Here is a 27,766-nt window from a genome sequence, read left to right on the forward strand (position 1 = left end):
AACAAGAACATGTTCGGGCAGAGGATGTGGCGCCCGGGCGGTAGTTTTTGACCGCCCGAGCGCCAAGGTGTAACACGCCGAGTACTGGGACAGAGAATGCCGCACTCGAGCGGTAGTTTAGCACCGCCCGAGCGCCAACCAGAATTGAAGAAAATATGACACGTATCTTTCACATGCAAGTAGGATATATATAAACGTTCTTTCCTTCAGAAATACGAGGAAAACAAAGAAAAGGAACGAGGAAGGCTTCTGAAAATCCTTACGCCTTTATATTTCGATCCGTCCGTCCGATTTTGAATCCGACTTCGGTACTGTATTCCTATCGACGCAGGCTTCAACTGGACGTAAGTTTTGTTAAATTTTGATATGTCTTGAAATTATGATGTTGTCAGAATTGAATGGGATTCATATATGATGTTATTGACATGTTAAACATCATAGAATCGAAGTCAGATTAAGAAACAGATATCATATGGAATTGTTATGATTTTCAGAATGTAATTGATTAAGATTGAGATCAGATTTGCACGGTGGTTGATTATAAGTTATTAGAATTGGTATATACTGATATGGTATTAACGGTATCGCAGAATTATGCGGTTGTACCGTCATAATTTAATAAGACAGAGATGTCTTGATTTAAATAGAATATTGATACAGAATATTGATATTGTCATTGACAGATTGAACATTGACAGACTTTGAGTTGAGACTTCGATTGTATCAGAGCGACATAACGAAAGGTATAAATAAATGTTGATTCGGGATTACACAACTCGAGTTAGGTTTGACTTGAGTTTCCCTAAATCACATACTTTATTTCATTGCATTGATATTTGAAAATTATCAGATTGATATGTTTGTTCTATTAAATCATAGCAGAGCAAGAGTCCGAGTTTAGGGCAGATCAGCCTAGCTAGGGCAGAACCGCCGAGTCTTTGTCAGAACCGCTGAGACTCTAGACTTACGGTGTATCGATGAGCTTAGATGTAGATCGACTTCTATTGTAGACATTCGATACAGAATACCAAAGTATAAATTAGATCGGGATCCCTAGAGTAGAAATAAGTTGAGATAAAATAACAAGTCATTGACTTAAATACAGATTCATATTGATTCATGTAGTCAGATTGGATACATGTTTTAATGATTGTTTATGATTTTATATATATTTTATATGATTGCATTGATACATTGTTTATACTGGGATATTTGTATCTCACCGGAGTTATCCGACTGTTGTCTTGTCTGTATGTGTGCATGGCAACAGGTGGGACAGGTTCAGGGTCACAGAGGTGAAGAAATATCGAGATTAGAGTGGTGATTCCGGACTTGGATATAGATAGGTCTCATTACTTGATTTTAGTAATTGAACCTTGGTGTTGAACTAGATACATGTTGTACAGGATTTGTATTATTATACTGGTTTGTATATTAGAATAATTCCATTACCTTCCGCATTTTAAAAAAATTTTAAACCCTGTTTATGTTAATTGATTACAGTAGTCCCAATGACAATTAAGAAGATGATTAGCGTCCGGGTCCCCACATTAGATCTCTTGTGAGACGGTCTCACGAATCTTTATCTGTGAGACGAGTCAACCCTACCGATATTCACAATAAAAAGTAATACTCTTAGCATAAAAAGTGATATTTTTCATATATAACCCAAATAAGAGATCTGTCTCTTAAATTACGATCCGTGAGACCGTCTCACACAAATTTTTGCTTTAAAATAGAATAAAAATATGAAAATATATAGAACTAGATCGACTAAAATTACAGGGTGTTTGCAAGTGTTTGATAGTTGAGTTGTTTGTTTTCTTCTGTCGATTCCTTTTCCTTCTACGATACGTGAGGCATCTTCCTCACTTCCCAGTTGCTGAATTCCCCACTTCCCCACCACTTTTGAACGTGCAAGTTAGTGCTGGCTCTTGTTAATTGTTCACAACTGGGTTATAATCTCAACTGGTCGAGCTAATTTCGGCTCTTCAGAGTTGGTCACAATTTTTGGACTTATTTAAATTGGGTTTCTTTGCAAAATTTAACTGCTTACCGTAATGAGGCAAAAAGTATTCTTTTAACACGAACATGTTTAAATTTTATATTATATGATTATTAATAAAATAATAATAATAATAATAATTAATAATAATAATAATATATTGTTAGCAACCTCGAAACTTTACAGAGTGAAGGGTAGAACTACTCTTCTCAACTCGAATGCAGTCAAATAAAGCTCCGATTGAGTTTTAACCTCGCCTCTGTCTCGCTAACGACAAATAACTCGGACAAGCTACGTAGGTGGAGGACAGCCACCAGACACTTGTAGTTTTCCAGAATATAAGGACCTCGAATTTCAAAATTGTCTTTTGTGGTTTTTGAACATAATAAATAATTGGCTATGGCCTCGACCACTTTCTCATGTAGAGGATCGATAATCGGTCGCAGCGGCGGCGGAGATGAAGTGTACGTAGCAGCCGTGCCGCTGAGAGCGATGAAAGGCCCAGGCCAATTGCTCATGTCGGCTGTGTACTCTCTCAATTTCAGGGATTTGAAGCATTTCGTGGTTATCATTAAACCCTCTGCCACAAATCAGGTACTTATTATTTATCAATTTCCTTATCTTATTCACGTAATCATAATTTTAACTTAGCTATTTGTTGTTTTGTAGGCTTTGGTTTATGATTTTCAGCCAGAGGATCCTGAAAATATATTAGTGGCTCTTGCAGCATTATCCGGTAGTAAAGTTCCTGGTGAGCCTCTGATCTCAATTTTTTTTTTTTTGTTCATGCATTGCTTGATTGTTTTTATTCTATTTCTGGTTTCGATTTTATCTTTGGGCTTTTTAAGGGAATAAGCAACGCATAAACTGATTGATTTTCATGAAGTGGATGATTTATTATTTGATACACACGCATAAGCGTATCAAGCTAGAATTTTGTGGCCTAAACGTGTGATGAACAAAATAACATTCAAATAAAAAAGTTTTAAGAATTATCTATATGTGAAGGTTAATGTTGAGCCCTTGATTCGCTCTAAATAAGTACATGCATCGCCTTTAGTTAGTCCTTGAATGTGATCTTTCGAACTTGGCAAGTCTAGTGATTTTGAAGGCTTTCAGAATGCAAATTATGTAATCAGGAAAATATGAACATAAATTTGACAGCTAAACCCGTTTTTTCCTTGTGAATCTGGCGCAAGTTGTTTACTCTAATAATTATGAAAAATTCCAAATTTTTTATTCGATGCTCCAAATATTGAATATAAATTTGCGATCACTAATGATGCATGAATCTTAATTGCATTTGCACCTACGTCCCTTTATGAAAGTTATGTTGGATTTCGGTTTTCTCATGCCCAAACGCAGCGGAAGTTTTAAAAATTTTTATTTTTTATATTGACAATCAAAATATTTGTTTGAACACTCGTATGGTTTTAATAAAATAAACATACAAAGGATGTTCAGTATATACCTTTAGGTTGCGTTTGGTTGCAGGATAAAATAAACTAATGATTAGTATGTAAATGATACAAAAAATGATTGTCGTAAAAATGTAATATATGGTAGTATGTTTGGTAAAATTTTTAAGTGTAGGATAATTTTGAAATTTTTGATGAAAGGACAAAATTGTCCTTCCTCTTTTTTTTGTTCTTCCACTCCGGCGGTGGTCCGGCGACGGCGGTGAGTCGGCGGTCTCGCGACGGCGATTGCGGTCCGACAAAGGTCCGGCGACGTCTGTGCGGTGGCGGTCCGACGAATGTCCGGCGACGGCGGTCCCGCGAAGGTCCGGCGGTGCGGCGGCGGTCCGACGAGGGCGGCGGCGGTCCGGCAGTCGAGGTGGTTCAATAGCGGTGCAAGAAGAAGGGTAAAACTGGAAAGAGAGTAGGGATAGAGGAAGGATTAATAATCCTACGGAAGGAGCTATTATTTAATCACACGTAATACAACCTAATCATTTATAGGAGGGATTGAGCTGGTTAAATAAAAATCATACCAAATGCAGGATAAAGAGTGATAAAATAATCTATCCTACCTAATCCGGCCAACCAAACGCAGCCTTAATGAATAATTTTCATTTGCACTAGAAAGTTAGAAGATATTTTTGCGTAGAGATAGAACACGAAGAAGAAATCGACTCAATACAATTGAGAGTTTTTGAGAGCAGCACACTAATCCTTAGGGAAGAGTCGAAAATTCTGAATCTATTCAGAAACTTTCGGATGTCTCTTGCATAATAAGAATCAAAATCTTATTCTTATTTCTAATTCCTTATTTTCTTAATTAATCTTACTAATCAAGTTAATTAAGGATTCTAAATGCAACTCTTATGTTTGCAAATCTCGGTTGATGGAATTTTTGGATACTTTCTCCATTTTCTAAAGATTCGGTCCTTAACCCATCTCAACCAAGGCAAGGCAATACATATTTTATTATTTCAACTAATGGTCATTTCCTTAATTAATCACATTAATTAAGTAATTAGATTTCAATAAATTTTTGACTCTCAAAATTAGCACAGCGATAATCATGCAATATGATTTTCTTTGTGTGCATGTTTTTTAAATTATGGTATCATGAATATTTTTATATTGCATAAATTAATACCATATTTTATAAAAACTTAATGGGCTATATTTTAACTCAATTAAAATATAATTTACTTATTAAAGCCCATTTGAACTTTAATAAATTAGCATGATGGGCTTATACTCTTACAAGCCTATGATCCATGCTCCCATCATATTAATCTCATCATAATCCTGATCTTCGATCCAATATCATCGATGTGACAATTTTCAACTTGTTTGTTATTATCATGCACATTTTCATTTCGAGATCACCAATGTCTAAATAAGGTGGGTGCATCCCCTTTGACTGTTTTAGCAGTCATTCTCTCAAAATTTCTATAAGCTTTTATAAACTTTATTTATAAGCTTATCGATGATCATATCAAACTTATTTCTTATAAATTCAACTCATTGAATTTATTATCTCAACGGGAACAAGTAAACCAGTGCTTGTGTGACTCTCAATGGTTCAGGGATACAGCTAGCCGTGGATTTACAATTATTTGTGATTCAGGACATAATATTTTATTTGGGCTTACCCTAATTTGCCCCATTCTATGCACCAACATTTGATCATGAGAATGTCAAAAACTATTTTCTGATTAAACCAATCGAATCATGGTAAGAGCGTCTAGTAGCATCGCCCCATGATTCCCTAGGTATCACTAATAGTGTCTGCAAGAATCAGTCGACTATGATTAACCCTTCAACTCATATATCCCGATCGAATTTGCAACCATTGGTTGATCGAGGGTTGCATAATAATTCGATAACTATGTGACACATATTTGAGAATAAATAGTGACATCGCATGTACAGTTGGAGAAGTCCTTCTCTAACGTACATCTCATACTCTGTCCAGAGATTCCATGCACTATTATTTCATCAGATCACATAGGATATCGACAGCCGTAGGTGAGCGGTAAATTCCCGACTACAATGCACTGGCTCCTACATGTGTCGCAACTGTACCTAATCTCGCCACCTGATGACTCTCCTTGAATCGGTAAACGAGTCAAAGCACAGCCCTAGCATATAGAGCATCAGTGTTGTTCTGGGTCATAAGGACTAATGGTCTACAATCATAACCACAGACTTATCCTCTCGATGAATAATGACCACTTGGAAAGTCCGAAGGAGGGTAGTTCGGTATAATCATCATATGACTACCCATCTGCATGTTTGGATATCTCTATGCCCCTACCAAGAAACACGGTACACAACATCACATATGCTAGTCTCGAGCTCAAGCGACCTTTATCCATGTTTTAGGCGGCTGAAGCGACTAGGAACGAATTTAGATTATACAGTGTTTACAAATGAGTTTCATCATCAAATTACGATTTATTTGTATTAAAGTATAATCAAGGACTTTATCTATGCTCATAGCATGAGTATACAAATAAAGTAAAACAAGACCATAAACAGTTAAATTATATTAAAATAAAGATTGTTTATTACACTTGAGTCAATAAATTCTCTCGCCAACCGTTGGTATGTAGGGCATCTACTCTAACAAGTTAATGAACTAAGATCAATCCCATGTGTGTGAAATATTGATAGCTGAAACTGTGTCATTATTTTTCTTTGTGGTATGTGTTTCTTAAGCGAGTATACATGAAATTATTCCAAAATTATACTTCCGAAAAGGTTAAAGAAAATATTTTGAATGTAATAAAAATAAAACATCTTCTTCCCCTTCTTTTTGTTGGTGTACGGTGGCTGGCAGTTTTGTGAACCCCTTCATTAAAATAGGCAGTTTTAATCTCCTTATTTAATTAGCAATTAATCTAAATTCCATAACTTTTAATAAATTCAATCCACTTATAAACTCCTTTATAAGTAATTTTTTTGATCTCTATCAAACTACAATTGCCAAATATAAGTACTTGAATTAGAATATCTCAACGGGAACAGAGAATCCAATACTTATTTGAACTTCAATTGTTCAGGAATACAACTAGTCGTGGGTTCACAAATTCATGTGGTTCAGAATAACATTTGTTCTTATACAGAATCACAGTTATTAGCCATTTTTTCATCAACCTCTTGATCAAAAATGTCAGAACACAAGTCTGATTGCACCTATTGGCTCATGTTAAGAACAGAGTTTTCTTTGTTTCGAAAAGTTTGCAGGGCCTGTGATGTGTCTTATTTCTTAAGTGGTTAGAAAACGATTTGTCCAACATGATTTAAACAATAAGCAACATAAATCATACGATTGAGAAATTTGGCTCTGATACCACTGTTGATGGCACCGTTTTCTCGCATCCAAGACGCAGCGAAAGTTTAAATTGTTTAAATAAATTTAATTTGACAATCAAAATTTTCTTAGACGTCGGATGATTCAGATCCCAACCATATGATATTTGGAATATTACCTATGTGTTCCAAACATGAAACGCCAAACTATTCCGAATTTTAAGCTGAAATAGTCTTTCTTGTCTTTCTTGTATTTCTCTTCGAACAATCAACTAATCAAACATTTTTTTTCAATTCTCTGATTTAGTGTCACGATTGAATATAGTGTTCGCTTTATAGATGGCACTAGAAATGCGATCATATGTAGCCGAAGTGATGAACGACCAAATTTTTCTTGCACCACACCTCTTTTTAATTAACGTGGCCAACCAAATTGTATTTTTAATCAACATGGTCAAATCAAGAATCAATGTGGACGAGATTTTTCTTCTTTTGTGAGGAAGCGAGAAAAATTACGGTTTTTCCCTTTTGTGTTGTTGATTAATGGTATATTATCAACTCTTGACAATATGTATTTAATAAACATCTCTCAATCTTTTCAGAATTCTCTTAAAATCAGGGTTCTATATTTTCATTATTTTAAAACTCTCATATAGTATTTTCCAGTCTTGAAAATACTATACGTAATCAACACTTGATAATACTTGATGATATATACATAGTTGTGAAAAGCGCTCGCCTCGCTCGCTTAAGCGCGAAGTGAGGTGAGGCGACCTGTCTGCGCTTCGGATTGTCCAGAAGCGCAGCAGGTGGACCAAGCGCACGCTTCAGTGCGCTTGGCCTGAGAAATCTTAAGCGATCCTATTGCGTTTCAGCCCAATTTTGTTTTTTAAATTTTTTCCAAGTCAAAATTAAGCCCAAGTCCAGCTCCAAAGGTAAGCCCAGCCCATTTATATGAAAATCCCTATCCTTAGTTACGTTGTCTGCCTCTGCTGAAGTCCACTGTTGCATTTGTGCGTGATTCTTTTCTGCCTCTGACGTCGCCGCCGCCGCTCCTCCGCCCCGCCGCCGCCCCCCCTCCTCCGCCGCCGCCGCCCCTTCTCATTTGCTACAGTTGGTAAACCACTAAAGGTCTAAACCCTAATTTTTTAGGAATTTTTGTTTAAATTACAAATTGTGTTCTTTAAAATTACAAATTGTGGCGTGACGTAGATTTGGAAGATGAAGATGACGATTATAATGACATTTGATATTTCATCTATCATATTTTCAAAGACTCTTTATTTTTTGATTTTTTTGATAATATTTTGTTTATTGCGCTTTTTTTCCGTAAAGCGTGCGCTTCGTTTTGCGCTTGAAGCCCCAAGACACTTGAGCGCTTTTTTGCACCTCGCGCTTTTGACAACTATGGATATATATTATATACACATATATAGAATTAAATAACCATTATTTATTTAATTAATTAATTATTTATTAATTAAGTAATTTTAGACTTTACTTTAATATTTCATGAGAATTTTATACTTAAGAGTCATCACTACTAATTTATTATTTAATTAGTATATTCTAAATTCACTTGATAATAATTGTGAACTCATTGTAATCATATTCGAAGATTGAATGCACTGAATTTTGAAGGTCAAATTTTTCCACTGATCCATTTTTTCATTTGTCAGTTTTGTGAACTCTCTCATTGAAAGATACAGTTACACTCTTCTCAGTTAATTAGCAGTGAAGCTTGATTCAACAACTTCCAATAATGGAATCTACTTATAAACTGTTTTATAAGCAATTTGTTTGATCTTCATCGAATTACAGTCGCCAAATTCAACTCTTTGAATTTAACTATCTTAACAGGAACACATAATCCAATACTTGTGTGATCTTAAATATTTCTGGGATACAAATAGTCGTGGGTACACAACTTCATGTGATTCAAAGCAACATTTGTTCTTATTCCGTCTTACGCTAATCAGCCTAATTCTTTCATCAATCCCTTGATCAAGAACGTCAGAACTCAAGTCTGATAGCACCCATTGGATCATGGTAAGAGTGTCTAGTAGAATCGCCTCAAGATCCCTTAGGTATCACTGATAGTGCATGCAAGAACTAGTAAGTTATGGTTAGCGCGTATAGTACTGTCCCTTCAATTCTTATATCCCGATCGAATATGCAACCATTGGTATATCTAGATTTGTGTACTGTTTTAATTTGGCCAGAGATTCTTTGTACTATTAATTAATCAGATCACATAGGATATCTTCACCAGTAAGTGAGCGACGAATCCCCTACTACAATGTATTGTCTCTTATGTATTTCAAAACAACACCCAACCTCGCTATCTAATGATCGTCAATTGAGTCAGTAAACGGTTTATAATGTATTAATACGCAGACCCTCCATATTGCCTCGGGTCTATTGACAAATGATGTACAAACATAAAAACATACTAATCCATTCGATAAATGATAACTACTTGGAATGTGCGAGGGAGAGTTGTTCAATGCCTCTTCAAATGATTACCATCTGTATGAATGGACATCTTCATGCCCTTACGAATGAAACGTGACGTTTTAATGACAAATACAGTCTAAAGCTAGTGACCTTTATCCTAGTTTTAAGCGCCTGAATCGACTAAGAACATATTTAGAATATACATTACACTTCTTAATGAGTTCATTATCCACTAGACTCGTGGACCTAATGGTACTTATAGTTATTCAAATAATTTATCTATGCATCTTGCAAATGTATACGGATAAAGTAAATGCCATAATTATATAAAACTATAAAATATTAATAAAATAAAGATTGTTTTAAATAAGAATCAATAAAGTTCAAGTCATAAGTTGTCTCACTGGGTACCTTCTCTAACAATCTCCACTTACCCTATATTCAACTACCTATAGATCTCACACCCATTGCTTCACTATGATTCTCAAACAATGGTCCTTATCGTTAATGGATCAACAACATTATCTCCACAGGCGACTCTCTCTACATATATGTCTCTTGTTCCCACAATCTCCTAGATTATATGGAAATTTCTCAGTATATGTTTGGATGGTTGATGCGACCTCGACTCCTTTGCTTGCGCAAGGCACCGACGTTGTCGTTATAGATCGGGATTGGATCAACTCCTTGATGACTGATGCTTACCTTTTAAACAAAATTCCTCGTCTAAACATCTTCATTCGCCACAGCTGATGCAGCTATGTATTCGGCCTCAGTGGTTCAATCCGTTGTTGTGTCTTTCTTGGAATTTTTCTACAGACAACACCACTATTGAGCTTGAATTCAAATCCAAATTTTGATTTTTAACCATTCACATCTGATTGGAAGCTAAAATCAGTGTAGACTTCCAATTTTAATCCTTACACATGAACAAATTCTTAGTCATTTTCAAGCAAATAATGATATCATTCACTGCTTTCCCATGTAACGGAGTTGAATTCGATTGATATCTGCTTGCAACACTCGGTGAAAAGAGAGTATCAGGTTGATTATGTGTCATACCATATATAACAGCAGATACATATGAAATGCGAGTCATTGTTTCTGTCTCTATACATATGTATTCCTAATACATAGGATGCTTGGACTTCTCCATAGAAAATCTTCTCAAAATTGGGTGAGCCTAGCATCTTCTTTCTCTATGTATATGTATTCCTAATACATAGCATGCTTCACTCATATCCTTCATGTAGAATTTATAGGTAATCATTCTTTAATTGATTTCAACATCTCTACATCATTCTTAATGATTCATTAACATAATGTACTAAGAATGTAAGTCCACTCCCACTAATTTTCTTGTATACACACGGTTCATAAGGATTTTTAACAAATTCAAACTCTTTGATTGTTTTTTCAAATCTTAGGTTTCATACTCCTTGATATATGTTTGAGACGGTAGATGGATCTCTGAATTTTTCATATTTATGCTCAATTCTTACCGATGTGAATTCTTCAGGTTGAGCATTTAAATCTCTTCCTTAATTTCACCATTAAGGAATGTTGTCTTCACATCCATCTGCCATATTTCATATTCATACAATGCTGATATGTTTAGCAATATCCTAATGAACTATAACATCATTAATGGAGAAAAATGTTTCCTCATAGTCTATACCTTATGTTTGGGTATATCTTTTTGGTATCAATCTTGCTTTGTTTGTCATTACCTTCCAATCCGTCCCAAGCTTTCTTTTGTAAATCTATTTGCATCCTATAGAAACAATTCCTCAAATGGATCTACTAAGGAATATACTTGGTTCGAATACATGAAGCTTATCTGAGACTCCATAGCTTCAAAACATTTGATGAATCAGTATTTGATAATGCTTCCTTGAAGTTTCTTGGATCACATCTAGGAATGATCTCATCTTGGTCTTTTCAAGAAGTAAGATCATCCTCTTAGGTGGCTTTGAGATCCTTTTGGATCTCTAGGAACTTATGTCTTGAAACGTCGACTACTCTTTTTTCTTTAAAATATTCTAGAAATTTTTTTTCCATCCATACTTTCGGCCAAAACATTATACACATATATAAATATTTTGCTATTTAAATACCAACCAACCTATTATTTGAAAATCCCAAAAAAACGCAATTCAAAACATGAAATCGTAAATCGTCAACCATATATCAAACTGGTATTTTTCAAAATAAAGCATAAACTCTTAAATCTCTCAAAACCACTCAAAAGTCAAAACATCATAAAAATCTTTAAAGTAATCTTAAACCATAAACCTAATTGCGGAAAATTAGCGACGGTCTTCGGGTTATGTACACCTTCAGTCCAACTAGTTCAACTATCAAGTCTTCCATCAAAATCATGTTCACCTGCATCGGTCACACCTAATGTGTCTAATGACTCAGAAAATTTTAATCATGATAACAAGTAGTATATATGGTGACGATCTTTAAAACTCCCGAGCATATGGGCCCACCATATTCTAAGCTTTATATCTCACTAAATCTAATATTTATATTAAATTTACATAATACATTGGGATTCCTTGTACTATTACCTCATCAGATCAAATAAGATGTTTTCACCTGCTAGTGAGCGGCAAATCCCCGTTTACAATGTATTGATCCCTGCATATTTCGAAACTACACCCAACCTCTGCATTTAATGATCTTCAATGAAGTCAGTAAATATATCAAAATGCATGCCACGATGCAGAACCTCCATGTTGTCTCAGGTCTAAATGTATAACCATAACCGTGGACTAATCCACTCGATAAGTGATAACCACTTGGAATGTCCGAGAAATGATTGTTCAGTGCCTCATCAAATGATCACTAATTTCTATGAATGGACATCTCCATGCCCTTACCAATGATACGTGAGATTTTCATCATAGATGCTAGCTTCAAACTCGAGCAACCTTTATTCTTGTTTTAGACAGCTGAATCGAGTAGGAACTTATTTAGAATATATAATACACTTCTTAATAAATTTCACGATCCACTGGACTAGTGGAACTCATGGTACTTATAATATTTTCAAATATCTATGCAAATTGTAAGGATATATAGATAAAGTAAATGTCGTGATTGGATAAAATTATAAAATATTATTAAAATAAATATTGTTTTTATATAAAATTAAATAAAATCAAGCCACGAATTGGCTCGTTGGACGTCTACTTTAATAAATGATCTAGCAATTAACTGAATAAGTGATTGTAATAGAACATCGTTCTCATGTATGGCTATCTTCATTGCTAAAGTTGAAAAATGATGTTGGCACAACAATAATTCTCTCTCGTTCACTGATGTATAAATCTGAATTCTCTCTCGCTGCTAGTTTCTATGCTTTATTTTCCTTGCTGATATTTTTCTGATAATGATATCATAAATTGCCTACCAGAATCGGAGGTGTGCCTCCTGTTTCAATCTTATTTTGTCGAAACGAAATGAAAAGGGTGTAGCATTCCTTTATTTATTGTACTTGCATGTTATTGCTTGTGCCTAATATGTCAAAATTAATCTTTGGTAGGAGTTATACAAGTAAGAAATATTGGGAAACCTCCGAAGAGAAAATGCTGGTTTGTTGGATTCTCAAGAGTAGATGCTATAGACGGAGCCCTCGTATTTAATGAAAGATGGGAGACTGAGCTAAAGATTGGGTTTCATGATTGCCGAGACTATTGCCAAGGTAAATTTCTCTTGACATAATATTCTAAAATATAGTTCTTATTCTCATCAGTCGCAACCATAAATTTTAAAAGTAGGTTTCATTAGAGAAGATTTATTTAAGAATATGTCAGCCCTTTTCAAGAATTATTTACTTGTAATAAGTTCTGTATTTTTGCTTCATTGAAGAGAAGAAATATACTTCGTGGTTAAGATTTTGAAGTCGATACTCCAATCTTTAAACATGATTATTTCCGATTCTCCAGCAGTTTTTCGATTCTCTGGATCACTTTTAATGTTTAACTATTTTTTTAGAATGACTTAAAATGGATTGTGTGGGTAATCCATATCATAATTTTGCATTTGAAAACATTGTGATTTGCCTAGGTTTTGGTTTTTGGTTCAGCTTAGATTGAAACCAAAATCCATGTCAACTCGTGTACCAAATCAATTTTGATCTTGGTTTAATCACACCCTAGTTGTCGTGGATGCGAAAAATAGTCCATTTTTTGAATCTCAATTTCATGTTTGTGGAGTATTTACTAACTTCAACTCTATCTTTTTCCATTTATGGAAGGACTGGTGGAATACCTGACAGGTAAGAAAGTTGTGCTGGAGAATCTTAGAGATGGCCTCTATAGCGAGAAATGAGATGCAGTAAATATTTACTCACCTTGTAATTATAAGTAGGCAACATACTAGGATATTGTGCGGTTCCTGTAGTCGGATCTCGGCTTACGTCCATCTTCTTGTGTTTCATTAGGTTTTTACCTATGCAGATACTCATATGATAGAAGATCATGTATTTGTACCACAAGGATGCTTTATCTATCAACCATAGCGAAAGTATAAATGTTATATCTAGGGAGCTTCCATGAGCTCGAACTCATGAGAAAAGCAGTTTATAATGCGAAATCAGGGCCAAGAGTAGTCGCAGGTTGAAAAATCTTGATACACAAAATATTGTTTCTAATATGATGTATGGACTATGAATCACAAACTATCAGGTTAGAAAATCTTGATGTGCAAAAACTCCGTGTATTCTATTATGTTGATCAAGAGTGCAATTTTAATTATTTTTTTCGGTTTTGTTAAAATAATTTTCTGGTGAAACTTGGTTTTGAAAAACTAATGGACTTTTTTAAAGTATGTGTCAGTGAGCCAACCTATGACTTGTTGTCTATTGCTTTTTATATAAAAATTATTTATTTTAATAATATTTTACGATTTTATGCTATTATGACATTTTCTTTATATGTATAATCATGCAAGATGCATTGAACAACCATTCCCCAGACTTTTAAAGTGGTTATTATTTATCGAGTGAATTAGTAATTGGTTATTGTTGTACATCATTGGTCCTTTGACTTGGGATAACATGGAGACTTTACGTACTAGTACTATATTTTAATTTATTTATCGACTCCAAGAGAGTAATCAGATGACGAGGTTGTGTGCATTTTTTACATATGTAAGAGCGGATATATTGTAGTGGTGAATACATTGTTTACCTATGTGATTCGATGAATTAATTGTGCAATTAATATCTTGCCAAAGTAAGACGTGTAATATGGAAATGTGTTTTATTAGTTGCATGTACGATGCCACTACATCACACCATTATTGAATATAATTGCAACTCTCGATATACTAATAATTGCAGATTCTATCAAAATATATGTGCTGAATGAACTGTACTATAAGCTAACCATAATCTTCTGGTTCTTGTATGCGCTATCAGTGGTACGCAAGGGACTAGACTGTCTTACTGTGATCGATGGGTACAATCAGATTTGAGTTTTGACATACTTGATCAAGGGGTTGATGAATAGAATGATGCTAATTAGGGTAAGCTTAAATAAAGACAAATGTGGTCATGAATCACATGAAATTATGATTGCACGGTTAGCTGTATTCTTGAACTATTGAGGGTCACACAAGTATTTAATTTTATGTTTTCTTTGAGATAATCGATTTCAATGATTTGGATTTGGCGACTGTAGTTTGATAGAGATCAAACATATATCTTATAAAAGAGTTTATATGTGGTTTCTATATTTAGAAGTTGTGGAAGTTAGCATATCTTCAAATTTTGTGAGGTGAGTGCATTTCCAATATAGTGAAAGAGTTTCAAAATAAGCACCTGCCAAGATTGAACAGTGAAAAATTTTGACTTCTAAATTTCATTTTTCATTATATTAACGAGTTTTGTACAATCGACACATCATTTATGTTTGATCGTTGATTAAGAGGGACTAGACTGTAGCGTCCTTACCCGAGGCACTACTAAACAGACTAATAAACATGCAACATTAAACTTAATAACAACGATTAAACAGCAGAAACCAAATACTTAATCATCTTAAAACCCAAACGAAAACAAAACAATCAGTTTTATACATTAATACAACCATAACGAAAACATAACTCTGAACGAGAAAACGATAAACCACATAAGACCTGTCCCTTGGAATGGGGTGCCCAAGATGAAAAAAAGGACGTGAGCGACAATCGCCTAATACGATAATATACGAGTATACAAATTGATATGATGCATGCGAAATGCAATATGCTCGAATGTCAAGGATAAAGTCAAGAATCTCATACTCAGTCTAGAGGCGCCTGAGTATGTATTCTCTGATCTGTTCTAGGCATGTTTTGGCTCCAACACTCATCATCAAGATGTGGACTTACAATGTCGAGGTCATCAGAGCCCGTGGGTCCCGTCGGACACTGTAGCTCTCTGTGCCCCATCTTTTAGAATACGGAATAGGGCTGAGCGGTCCCAACAAACAAGGTATATCTCAAAAGATATCAAGCTCAACATGATATGTCATGCATAATATGCCAAAGTAGTAAAACATGTATCATGCAACAGATCAATATGCAGCATATAAGTGTGTATACTACGCTTGGATATCTCAGTCAGTACATCACGTACCTGACTAAAACAATCTGACAGAAAGCTCTGAACCTAGATAATACCAACATAATGAAATCAATATCAAACCAGATCAAACATACTACAATATTCTCCGTAATGAATGATTCTTAAATCACTATTTAAGGCTTTGGGATTATATCTGTGTCTAGGGATGGTAATTTTTTCCGAACCCGTTGGAGGATCCGATACCCGACCCGAGTAGAAGAGGGTATGGAGGGATTTTTAGACCCGATTAAATATTTGGGTAATCGGATATGGGGGTTTTCGGGTTTGGGTATGGAGGCGGGTTTGATATAATCCAACCCATACCCGACCCGAATACCCGTTTAAATTAAATATATATATATATGTACATATATATAGTAATTATATTTATTTATATTAAAGATTCATCTACTCAAATCCAAGTAAATCATACATATATAGTAATTATATTTATTTATATTAAAGATTCATCTTCTCAAATTCAAGTAAATCGATACTTTTTCTTTTCTCTTCTCTTTCGCTTTCACTTTTAAGTTTCAAGGTTTTACCGCTCTTTTATTTTTCATTCAATTTTTCATCTTCTCCATTGGTAAGTTTATTTCATGTTTGACTTCAAAAATTGAAAAATATTTTATTTTTGTTGAATTGCGTATTTTTATTCAACTAATATAAAGTATTTTTAATATTTTGTTATTTTTTCTATAAAGTTTATTTTGCAAATTTTTATCATTATAATTTTTCATATTGTTCATTTAAATAATTTTTTAAATATTCATAACTTCATTGAAACAATTTAAATTTGAAAAAAATCAATTATATATGATAATATGGTATTTGGGTAGGGTATGGGTATCCGATAATCCGATGGGTATGGGGATGTGGATGAAATTCAATACCCGATGGGTATCGAGATGGGTATGAGGATGAATTTAATAAATGGGTATGTGGATGGATGTATGAAATCCGACCCATACCCTACCCATCGCCATCCCTATCTGTATCTGTCGTCAGCCCGCTGATGATATCTCAATCTTAGTTCACCGACTCATCCTCGAGTCGACACTAGCTCCGAAACTTCTCGACACCAAAGTACCCTAGAAACTAGATAGAAAACCTAATGTATATGATTAGAACTCTCTCTGAAGAATGCTGTGTAGGAAACAAAAGAATTCAACTTCCATTTAAAGACTGAATCCGGACTATTTCAGAAAATCCGAATCAATCTTATCTGCCACGTGTCAGAATCTCATTTGTCTAGTTGGATTTATTGTGATAGTAATCTGAAGTAGATCGGGTTATCTCTTTTTAAATTCGGTGGATCCCAACAGCTTGATTCTGATTTATCAATTTCTTAATTATACTTAATTAACAACTCATTAAATATATCTTAATTAATACTTCATTCAAAACAAAGATTCGGGTCATTACATCATCCCCTCCTTACAAAGATTTCGTCCCCGAAATAAAAACTGAAGTACAACACAACTGAATAAAATACAACTCAAAACAAATGTCGATACTCTGATCGCATACGATTCTCTAACTCCCAAGTCGCTTCTGCAGTACCTCGGCGTTGCCATTGCACTAGAACAAGTGGAATGGTCTTGTTTATGAGCTTTTTCAATTTCCTACCGAGGATTAAAAGCGGTTGCTTGACATAAGTCAAGTCATTTTCAAGTTGAACATCTGTCAGACCAAGAACGTGCGATTCATCTACTACATACCGTCGTAGCAATGATACATGAAAGACATTATGAATGCCGGACAGATATGACGATAAAGCCAATCGATACGCTAAAGTTCCAACACACTCCAAGATCTCAAAAGGTCCGATGAATCTTAGGGCTAATTTTCCCTTGAGTTCAAATCTCATCACCCTGCGGAACGGTGAAACTTTAAGGAAATCTTTTTTCCCTGACTGAAACCGTAGAGGTCTACGCTTGGTATTCGCGTAACTCGATTGACGATCTTGTGTAGTTTTAATTCTCTTCTTGATCAATTTCACTACGTCAATTGCCTGTTGCACTAATTCAGATCCTTGCACTTGTCGTTCTCCTACTTCGTCCCAAAATAATGGAGTGCGAAAATGTCTACCATACAATGCTTCGAACGGAGCCATACCAATGCTGTTGTGGTGGCTGTTGTTATATGCAAACTCCACAAGAGGCAGATGATCATGTCATGCTGGTACAAAATCCAAAGCACAAGCACGTAACATGTCCTCAAGTGTCTGAATAGTCCTCTCAGACTCACCATCGGTCTTTGGATGATAGGAAGTACTCAGACTCAATGTCGTTCCCAACGCTTTTTGAAAACTTTCCCAGAACCTTGAGGCAAAGTGTGGATCTCTGTCACTGACTATACTTGTTGGCACACCATGATATTTAAGAATCTTTTGGATGTATAGTCTTGCCATGCGATCGAAACTATATTCCCGATTATACGGAATGAAATGTGCTGACTTAGTCAATCAGTCCACAACAACCCAAATTGCATCACAATTTTTAGATTACAACGGAAATTGAGTGACAAAATCCATCGTTACATGCTCCCATTTCCACTCAGGGATAGGAAGATTCTGAAGTAACTATCCTTATCGTCGATGTTAAGCTTCCACTTGCTGACAAACCAAACACTTGCCTACAAACTGATAAACAATTTTCTTCATACCTTTCGACCAAAACTTGGTCTTCAAATCCTTATACATTTTCATGCTTCCAGGGTGGATAATCAACTTACTCCTATGAGCTTGAGATAAAATCTTGTCTCTCCATTTAGAATCTTATGGAACTACGATTATTCCTGACAGACACAAGGTTCCATCTGTTTGGAACGCAAAGCAGACGTGTTGTCTCCGTGAGCTAACCTTGCTAACTTTTTCACCTTCAGATCAGAAAACTGAGCTTCTCTGATTTTGACATACAACATCAGTTCAGATAAAATGCTCGTTACTCGAATGTGTTCCATTCATTTCTTATGACGGAAGTGAAATCCTAGAGAACAACAATCTTGGATTACACTTGATATGAAACTTGTCTGAAGTGCAGATAATCTCACCTTGCGACTAAGAGCATCAGCTGTAAGATTCACTGATCCTGGATGATATTTGATTTCCCAATCATAATCCTTTAACAAATCCATCCATCTTCTTTGGCGCATATTCGACTCTGCTTGAGTGAAGATATACTTCAAATTCTTGTGATATGTAAAGATCTCAAATCTCTCTCCGTAGAGATAATGTCGCCAGATCTTCAAAGCAAAAACAATCACTGCCAATTCCAGATCATGAAGTGGATAATTCTCTTCATGATTCTTCAACTATCTGGATGTATATGCAATCACATGACAATTCTGGGTTAAAACGCACCCAAGTCCTGGAAGTGATGCATCAGTGTACACAGTGTACCCTCTTGATCCAGATGGCAGAGCTAAACGCAGTTCATTGAAACTATTTTCACAATCATGTGTCCATTCAAACTGCACATTCTTACATGTCAGTTGTGTCAATGGTTTGGAAATCTGAGAAAATCCTGAGAGGAATCTCCGGTAATAACCTACCAAACCTAGAAAACTTCTTATCTCTTGAGCTTATTGAAAGGGAATGATTTTAGGTGACCGAAAACGCAACGGAAGCAACAAAATTTTCGAAAAACACATGGAAAATTTCGGCCACCTCTAGTACTAGGTGTAACATATACAAAAACACAAAAATGTCATACATAGTATGTTGAGAAATCGTTACCTATCAACCTTTTGAGGTTGATGATGGCTCCAACCAAGATGTAAACAACTTGGCTCTTGAAAGGTTGACCTTCTACAAGCTTCCCTTTGAGCCCGGCTTGCTCAAATATTAAGCCCACCACCAACAAGCTAGATCCACTCTAATTTTGCACTAGAAAAATTAGAGCATTTTTCTTTGAGAAGTGTTTTCTTTCCTCAACTCTTGAAGAAGAAAATTGAGAGAAAACTTGGAGAAGAATGTGTGAATATTTCGCCATCTCAAGCTTGAATGGGGGAAGGGAGACTAGCCTTGGTAGTGTAAAAAATTGTTGTTGCCATGTGTGACACATGTCATGAATATTGAGAAAGTTGTCTCCCAACTCTTCACCTCTCATGGATGCAAGTCTTGTTTGATTTTTAACAATTAAAAAATCCATGGACTTATTTTAATTATCTCAAACATATTTGAGACTAATTAAATATTACTTGAATTTACTCAAGTCACTAGTTGAATAATTATTTTAATATTGGGCTCTACAAGACCCAATATGATTTAATTAATTCAACACTTGAATTAATTTAATTATTTGAACTCTACTAGGTCCACTAGTGTTCAATTAATTCAACACTTAAATTAATTTAATTGAGTCCATAATAATGTTTATGAAAATAACAATTTTCAAATACATTATTTATTTGGCCAACTTTTAATCTAGGAACACTTCCATAAATTAAAAGTCATATTTCTCTGATAGAAGTCATACTTCTATTTTATTTATGCTTATAAACTCATTTACAAGCCGTTCAACATATTGAACAATTTTACTTCTCAACGGGATCTAGAAAGCCAGTACTTGTGTGGCCCTCAATGGTTCATTGATACAACTAGCTGTGGGTTGACATCTCCATGTGATTCGGACTAAACATGTCCTTATATGAGCATACCCCAATTGCTCCATTCTTACTTATCAACCCCTTGATAACAAGAACGTCAGAACTCAAGTCTGATAGTACCCAACCAACCATGTTAAATGCCTAGCAACATCGCTTACATGATTCCCTAGGTATCAAATGATAGTGCCTGCAAGAACCATTCAATTATGGTTAGCGTACAGTACGGTCCCTTCAACTCATATATCCCGACCGATTCGACAACCATTGGTTTATCGAGAGTTGTCAATGAATCGATACTATGTGTCATGTCGTAGTTGCATCGATGGTGTAATCTATGAAACCCCTTTCATAATTACCACCATACTCTGATAAGAGATTTCAATTTACATACACATGAGAACACATAGGATATCCATACCCGAAGGTAAGCGGTGAATCCCCGACTACAATGCATCGACTCCTATATGTTTCGACAGAACACCCAACCTTGCCACCTGATGACCCCATGAGAGTTGGTAAACAAGCCAAAGTGTAATTCTAGCACATAGAGTCTCAATGTTGTCCCGGGTCATAAGGACTAATGGTGTACAACCATAAACTAGGACTTTTCCACTCGATAAGTGAGAACCACTTGGAAAGTCCTTTATGGAGGGTTGTTCAGTGCATTTTACAAAGAGCACCTATCTGCATGTTCGGACCTCACAATGTCCCTTACCAATGAAACTTGGTACCCACATCGCAGATACTAGTCTCTAACTCGAGCGGCCTATATCCTTCTTAGCGGCGGCTGAATCTACTAGGAACTGTTTAGAATATACAGTATTCCAAATATGAGTTTCATGATACCCATCATATGAGCATCTCATATTCTTTCTACTATTTGTATATTCAAGGACTTTATCTATGCAACTAGCATGGGTATACAGATAAAGAAGTGCCAAAATAATAATTTCAAATATTATTAAAATAAAGATCGTTTATACATAGAGTTTCATTGTGAACACTCGGCTAACACTTGGCTCGACGGGCACCTACTCTAACAATCTCCCACTTGCACTAGAGCCAACTACCCATATGCTTCAAACCCATCGATTCGCGATGCTTCTCGAACAATGGTCTAGGTAAAGGCTTAGTTAGCGGATCAGCAACATTATCTGCGGAGTCGACTTTGTCAATCATGACATCTCCTCTTTCCACGATCTCTCTGAGGATGTGGTACTTTCTCAATACGTGTTTGGACTTCTGATGAGACCTCGGCTCCTTTGCTTGAGCAATGGCTCCCGTGTTGTCACAAAACACCGGGACAGGAGCAACTCCATTAGGAATGACGCCCAACTCTTGGACGAAATTCCTTAACCAAACAGCCTCCTTTGTTGCAGCTGATGCAGCAATGTATTCTGCCTCAGTGGTGGAATCCGCTGTACTGTCTTGTTTGGAACTCTTCCAAGAGACAGCAGCACCATTGAGCATGAATATGAATCCAGAGGGTGACTTTGAGTCATCAATATCGCTTTGGAAACTAGAGTCGGTGTAGCCTTCCAATTTTAGTTCTCCACCCCCATAGACCAAGAACAATTTATTGGTCCTCCTCAAGTACTTGAGGATGTCTTTCACAGCTTTCCAATGTGGAAGACCAGGGTTCGATTGATATCTACTCACTACACTTAGTGCAAAAGCCACGTCAGGACGTGTAGATATCATCCCATACATGATGCTACCAATTGCAGACGCATATGGAATGTGTGTCATCGCCGCTATCTCTGCATCAGTCTTGGGAGACATAGACTTGGATAGGGACACGTCATGACACATTGGTAGATGTCCTCTTTTGGACTCATCCATCCAGAACCGCTTCAGGATGGTATCAATGTATGTAGACTGGGTGAGACCAAGAAATCTTTTTGATCTATCTCTATAGATCTGTATACCCAATACAAAAGATGCTTCACCCAAGTATTGCATCGAAAACTTGCTTGCTAACCATATCTCAGTTGATTGCAACATTCCTACATCATTCCCAATGAGTAGAATGTCATCAACATACAACACCAGGAATGTCACAGCACTCCCACTGACCTTCTTGTACACACAGGGTTCCTCAGGATTCTTAGTAAAATCAAACTCTTTGATTGTACTATCGAATCTAAGGTTCCAACTCCTAGATGCCTGCTTTAGACCATAAATAGATCTCTGAAGTTTGCATACCATATGCTCACTTCCGACAGATGTAAACCCTTCGGGTTGAGACATGTAAATCTCTTCCTTAATATCCCCATTAAGAAAGGCTGTCTTAACATCCATCTGCCATATCTCATAGTCATACCATGCAGCTATGGCTAGCAAAATCCTTATGGACTTGAACATTGCAACTGGAGAAAAGGTTTCCTCAAAGTCAACTGTTTGTCTTTGAGTATATCCTTTTGCCACCAATCGCGCCTTGAAGGTCAATACCTTCCCATCCGCCCCAAGTTTCCTCTTGTAAATCCATTTACACCCTATGGGAACAATTCCCTCAGGTGGATCCACGAGATTCCACACTTGGTTCGAATGCATGGAATTCATCTCAGATTCCATTGCTTCAAGCCACTTGGATGAATCGGCATCGGATAATGCTTCCTTGAAGGTCCTTTGATCACATCCAAGGTTAGGCTCATCATGGTCCTCTTCAAGAAGCAGACCATACCTCATAGGTGGTCTCGAGACTCTCTCGGATCTTTTAGGAGCTCGTATCTCCTCTCTTGGCTCTTCGGGTGTGGGTTCTATAATTGTGGGTGTCTCTCGAACCTCTTCGAGTTCTATCATCTCGCCTTTTGTATCCAATAGAAATTCCTTTTCCAAAAAGGTTGCATTCCTAGAAACAAACACCTTTGTTTCTTGGGGATGATAGAAGTAATATCCAACAGAATTCTTTGGATATCCCACAAAGTAACATAAAATGGATCAACTATCCAATTTATCTCCTACTACCTGCTTCACATAAGCAGGGCACCCCCATATTCTAATATAAGAATATTTGGGTGGCTTACCCATCCATATCTCATATGGAGTCTTGTAAACTGCCTTTGAATGGACATTGTTCAACAACAGTGCCGCTGTCTCAAGCGCATATCCCCAAAAGGATGGCGGCAACTCCGTGAACCCCATCATAGACCGAACCATGTCCATCAAAGTCCGGTTACGACGCTCCGAAACACCATTCAACTGCGGTGTAGCGGGCGGATTCTACTGCGAGAGAATCCCATTCTCCCTAAGATACTCTTGGAACTCGGCACTTAAGTACTCACCACCTCGATCCGATCGAAGTGTCTTGATGCTTCGTCCCAATTGTTTCTCTACTTCACTTCTGAATTCTTTGAACCTTTCAAAGGCTTCAGACTTGTATTTCATCAAATACACATACCTATACCTCGAAAAGTCATCGGTAAAGGTGATGAAGTAGGCATGTCCATGCTTAGTGGTGATGCTAAGCGGACCGCACACATCGGTATGGATCAAATCCAATAACCCTTTGGCTCGCTCCACATGGCCCTTAAAGGGAATTTTGGTCATCTTTCCTTTTAGACAAGATTCACAAGTCGTGAGAGCATTAATATCAGACATATTAAACATGCCCACTCCCACTAGCTTGTTCATCCTTCTTAGGGAAATATGTCCTAATCGAGCATGCCATAATTGTGCCGAGTTTAGATTATCTTGTTTGCGCTTGCTTGTTGTTGTTACAGCTTGGACATTGTTAAGTGGAATATCTTTCAATTTTAAGGTGTAGAGATCGTTTTCAAGTTCTCCGGTACCAATTAAACATTCGTTCTTGTAAATGTTGCAAACACCTTTGCTAAATAAACAAGAAAATCCATCTTTATCAAGCATAGAAATGGAAATAATGTTTTTCACCAAGTTTGGTACAAACAAAACATCTCTTAAAACAAGCTTAAAATCATTGTTCAAATGCAAGTAAACATCTCCTACAGCCTTGGTAGCAACTCTTGCTCCATTGCCCATCCTCAAGAAGGTCTCACCTTCCCTGAGCCTCCTACTTCTTCCCATCACTGCAAATCATTACAGAGATGTGAGCCACAGCCGGTATCCAATACCCAAGAAGTAGAGTTAATTGAAATGTTTACTTCAATATAGAACATACCCTTTCCAGAACCCTTCTGGGCAAGATATTCCTTGCAATTACGCCTCCAATGTCCAGGCTTCTTGCAGTGATGACAAATATCAACAGTCTTGTTAGCTTTATCTGGTGTAGCTACCACAACGGGACTCGGAGCTTGCCTCTTCAAGGGCACGTTCTTCTTGGGACGTTGGAAAGAACGCTTCTTCCTCTTCCCACGTGGATCGGTCTTCTTACCAGATGAAGAACCCACATAAAGAACCGACTTCTCTTTCTTGATGGTGGACTCAAAGGTCACAAGCATGTTCACCAACTCCTCAAGGGTCGGCTCCATCTTGTTCATGTTGAAATTCACCACAAAAGGATCAAACGAGCTAGGCAGTGACAACAGCAACACGTCGGTGGTCAACTCCGAAGGCAAGATCAAATCCATGCCAACGAGCTTGTCCACGAGCCCAATCAACTTTAGGCCATGCTCATGGACCGAGGCCCCATCTCGCATGCGTAAAGTGATGAGCTCCTTGACGGTAGCATGCCTAAGAGGCCGAGTCTGCTCACCAAAGAGCTCCTTGAGGTGCAAATGAATGTCAGCAGCACTCTTTGCACCCTCAAAACGCATCTGCAGCTCATCATTCAAAGAAGCCTGCATATAACACTTGGCCTTCAAGTCATGGTCCCACCAATCCTTGTAGGTCTGCAATTCCTCAGGAGTGCAGTCAGTCGGAGCCTTATCAGGGGGCGACTCATTTAGTGTATATGCAATCTTTTCCGAGTTCAAGACGATTTTCAGATTTCTTAGCCAAGTGAGGTAGTTAGGTCCGGTTAACTGTTGCGACTTTGATTGTTGCACTCCCAAGAGCAGGTTGTCCACAAGTAGTATAATTCGGTGAGTCCGAATATCGTATCCACAGGGAAGCTAAGGTAATTACAAGTCCACTACAATGTCTTTTTGTTTTTGTTTTTGTTTCTTTTTAATTTTAATTGAATCTTTAATGGGTAAATTTTAATTGTTCAAATTTAAATTTAAGTAGTTGAGATTAAAGGATCCACTCTTGGTATTTTAATAAAGTTAACATTAACGAACAATATTGAAATCCACTTAATAAAATGGTTCCAATATATTAAATAATCATATTTATATTATGTTATAAATTATAATCTTATAAGTACATAATATATACCAAAACTTATAAATGTGGTCAAGTATTTATTGTGCTATATATATTTGTAAACACTAAATCAAGGTTCCCACTTTAAATGGTTGGTAAAACCAAACAAACATTTAAATGGTACCAATAAATTAATACTATAATATATTCATATATAATAAATCAAGGAATCCAAGTTAAATGGTTGGTAAAACCAAACTAACATTTAAATGGTTCCAAGAATTTAATATTATAATATATTTATATATAATAACTCAAGGCATCCATTTTAAATGGTTGGTAATACCAAACTAACATTTAAATGGTTCCAAGAATTTAGTGTAACATATAGCAACAATAAATCAAAACTCCCACTTATAAGTAGGGTATAAAAATGCTTAAAGAAATAAATATAACATAAACAATAAATAATGATTAAATAATATAAAACATAGATTCTTACCTTATAATAACCTTATTATCATGCCAAGAGCTTCACCTTATCATCTCAACTTTAGGAAGTTAGCTATTCATTATTCAAAGTGTAAAACTTTGAATATGAAATTAACATGCTAATTATATTTAAATGAAGAAATAAAAGAAAAATATAGAGAGAAATATTATGAACTCAAAGATTTGTTCATAGAATGAGGGATATCTCAATACATTACAATGCACCCCTATTTATAGCCAAATTTGGGGAGACAACCACAAATAAAATATTATTTTTTACACATAAGTCTTCATTGGTGTTCCAAGAAATTAATATTATATTGCACATCACTTTTGACAAGCATCTTCTCCGAATTTTCTTCTTCACATAAAATGAAACATGTGGATAATTGAGTTGTCTAGTTGTGGTATTTTTTTCAGAATATTTGACCAAGTAGTTTGAGAGATATGGTCAAAATACTAGAGCATGGTAAAACTGCCACTCCTTCGGTAACTTTAATTGTTGCTTAATTTGATCCCAATTGTGAGAGGATTTTTATCTCATGCTTGCCACCAATATTGTAGATATTAACATCAACTTTCTACAGGTCCAAGAATCATCTTAATCCCATTTGCAACGCCAAGGTTATTCTTGTTTTATCGAACCTGTAAAAATAGTAAAAACTTATAATTACACAACAACTTATATTTTATACAATTTATTATAAAACATATAATATTTAAAAATTTAATAAAACAAAAACTATATATTTATATTATAAAACATTTAATTAATGTACAATTTTTATGTTTATCACACCTCCCAACCAGCTTATTGCTAGTCCCTAGCAATTTAAGCGTTAATAGCAATACAAAACATATTGATTAATTTAAATAGAAATGTAATCAGAACTATCTAAGTGTTTAAATTAAATTTGAAAACTGTCAAAGTTATATCAAGATCATCATAATTATAATTTATGAAATAATTTGAGATGATTAATTCAAAGCTTATTTTAGGTAGTTAAATGTACACGGCCTTCAGAAATTCCTAGTAAGAGTCTCAACTCCATATCCTCACAGGTTAATAAATGTTTCAATTTATGGCAACGATTTCTCTCATGGAGTTGGAATACAGATAAATGCTCAGAAAAATGGTTTACAGAATGCAGACAGACAAACGAGCCAAACTAATCAAAAGATAGAAAATCAATTGATTTAAAATCCAGTTGTTCTTATTATATTTTTTTTTTCCTGATTTTTTTTTTTTTTTACATCATGGAATCAGACTAAGTTTATGCTTTTTGACCACATATTTATTTAATTTGTACAATGTATTTCTCTCTTTCTATTTTTATTTTTTTTTATTTTTTTATTCTTATGAGAGAAAAATGGGTCGCAGCATATAACTTAAAAATTACATAGATCTTCAACATCTTTCTTTTTGTATTTTTCTTTTTTTTTCTTTTTTTTTTTCAGGAAATATATATTTTTTTTTCAAAATAAGAACTCAAGATCTAAACAATAGATAGTCTCTCTCATGATCAATAAAGGCTCGAAAGCTGTTTTCTCAGTCCTCTCCACTCACTCACAAAATATGTGTGAGTT

At 35.7% G+C, this 27,766-nt stretch overlaps 1 protein-coding gene across 2 annotated transcripts; it reads left to right on the top strand.

Annotated features, from left to right (window-relative positions):
• Positions 1-2,222: 2,222 nt before the first annotated feature.
• Positions 2,223-14,034, top strand: LOC140837360 (uncharacterized). 2 transcript variants are annotated; one of them, XM_073203498.1, is made up of 4 exons: positions 2,223-2,599; positions 2,675-2,756; positions 12,785-12,943; positions 13,520-14,034. In XM_073203498.1, the coding sequence occupies exons 1-4, from the start codon at positions 2,405-2,407 to the stop codon at positions 13,570-13,572; spliced, it is 489 nt and encodes a 162-aa protein (XP_073059599.1). In that variant the 5' UTR covers positions 2,223-2,404; the 3' UTR covers positions 13,573-14,034. The 2 variants fall into 2 exon arrangements, with proteins under 2 accessions (XP_073059599.1, XP_073059598.1); XM_073203497.1 differs by having other exon boundaries at positions 2,226-2,599; positions 13,499-14,034.
• The last annotated feature ends 13,732 nt before the right edge of the window (positions 14,035-27,766 follow it).

This window comes from Primulina eburnea, chromosome 7 (genome assembly GCF_022965805.1).
Source record: "Primulina eburnea isolate SZY01 chromosome 7, ASM2296580v1, whole genome shotgun sequence".
Taxonomy (NCBI): domain Eukaryota; kingdom Viridiplantae; phylum Streptophyta; class Magnoliopsida; order Lamiales; family Gesneriaceae; genus Primulina; species Primulina eburnea.

What these genes read in the sequence shown, in the direction of transcription:
- LOC140837360 (XM_073203497.1), top strand. Translation starts at nt 2,405, where the DNA reads ATGGCCTCGACCACTTTCTCATGTAGAGGATCGATAATCGGTCGCAGC. An exon ending in AACCCTCTGCCACAAATCAG is followed by an intron (nt 2,600 to 2,674) that starts GTACTTATTATT and finishes GTTGTTTTGTAG; the next exon opens with GCTTTGGTTTATGATTTTCA. An exon ending in ATCCGGTAGTAAAGTTCCTG is followed by an intron (nt 2,757 to 12,784) that starts GTGAGCCTCTGA and finishes AATCTTTGGTAG; the next exon opens with GAGTTATACAAGTAAGAAAT.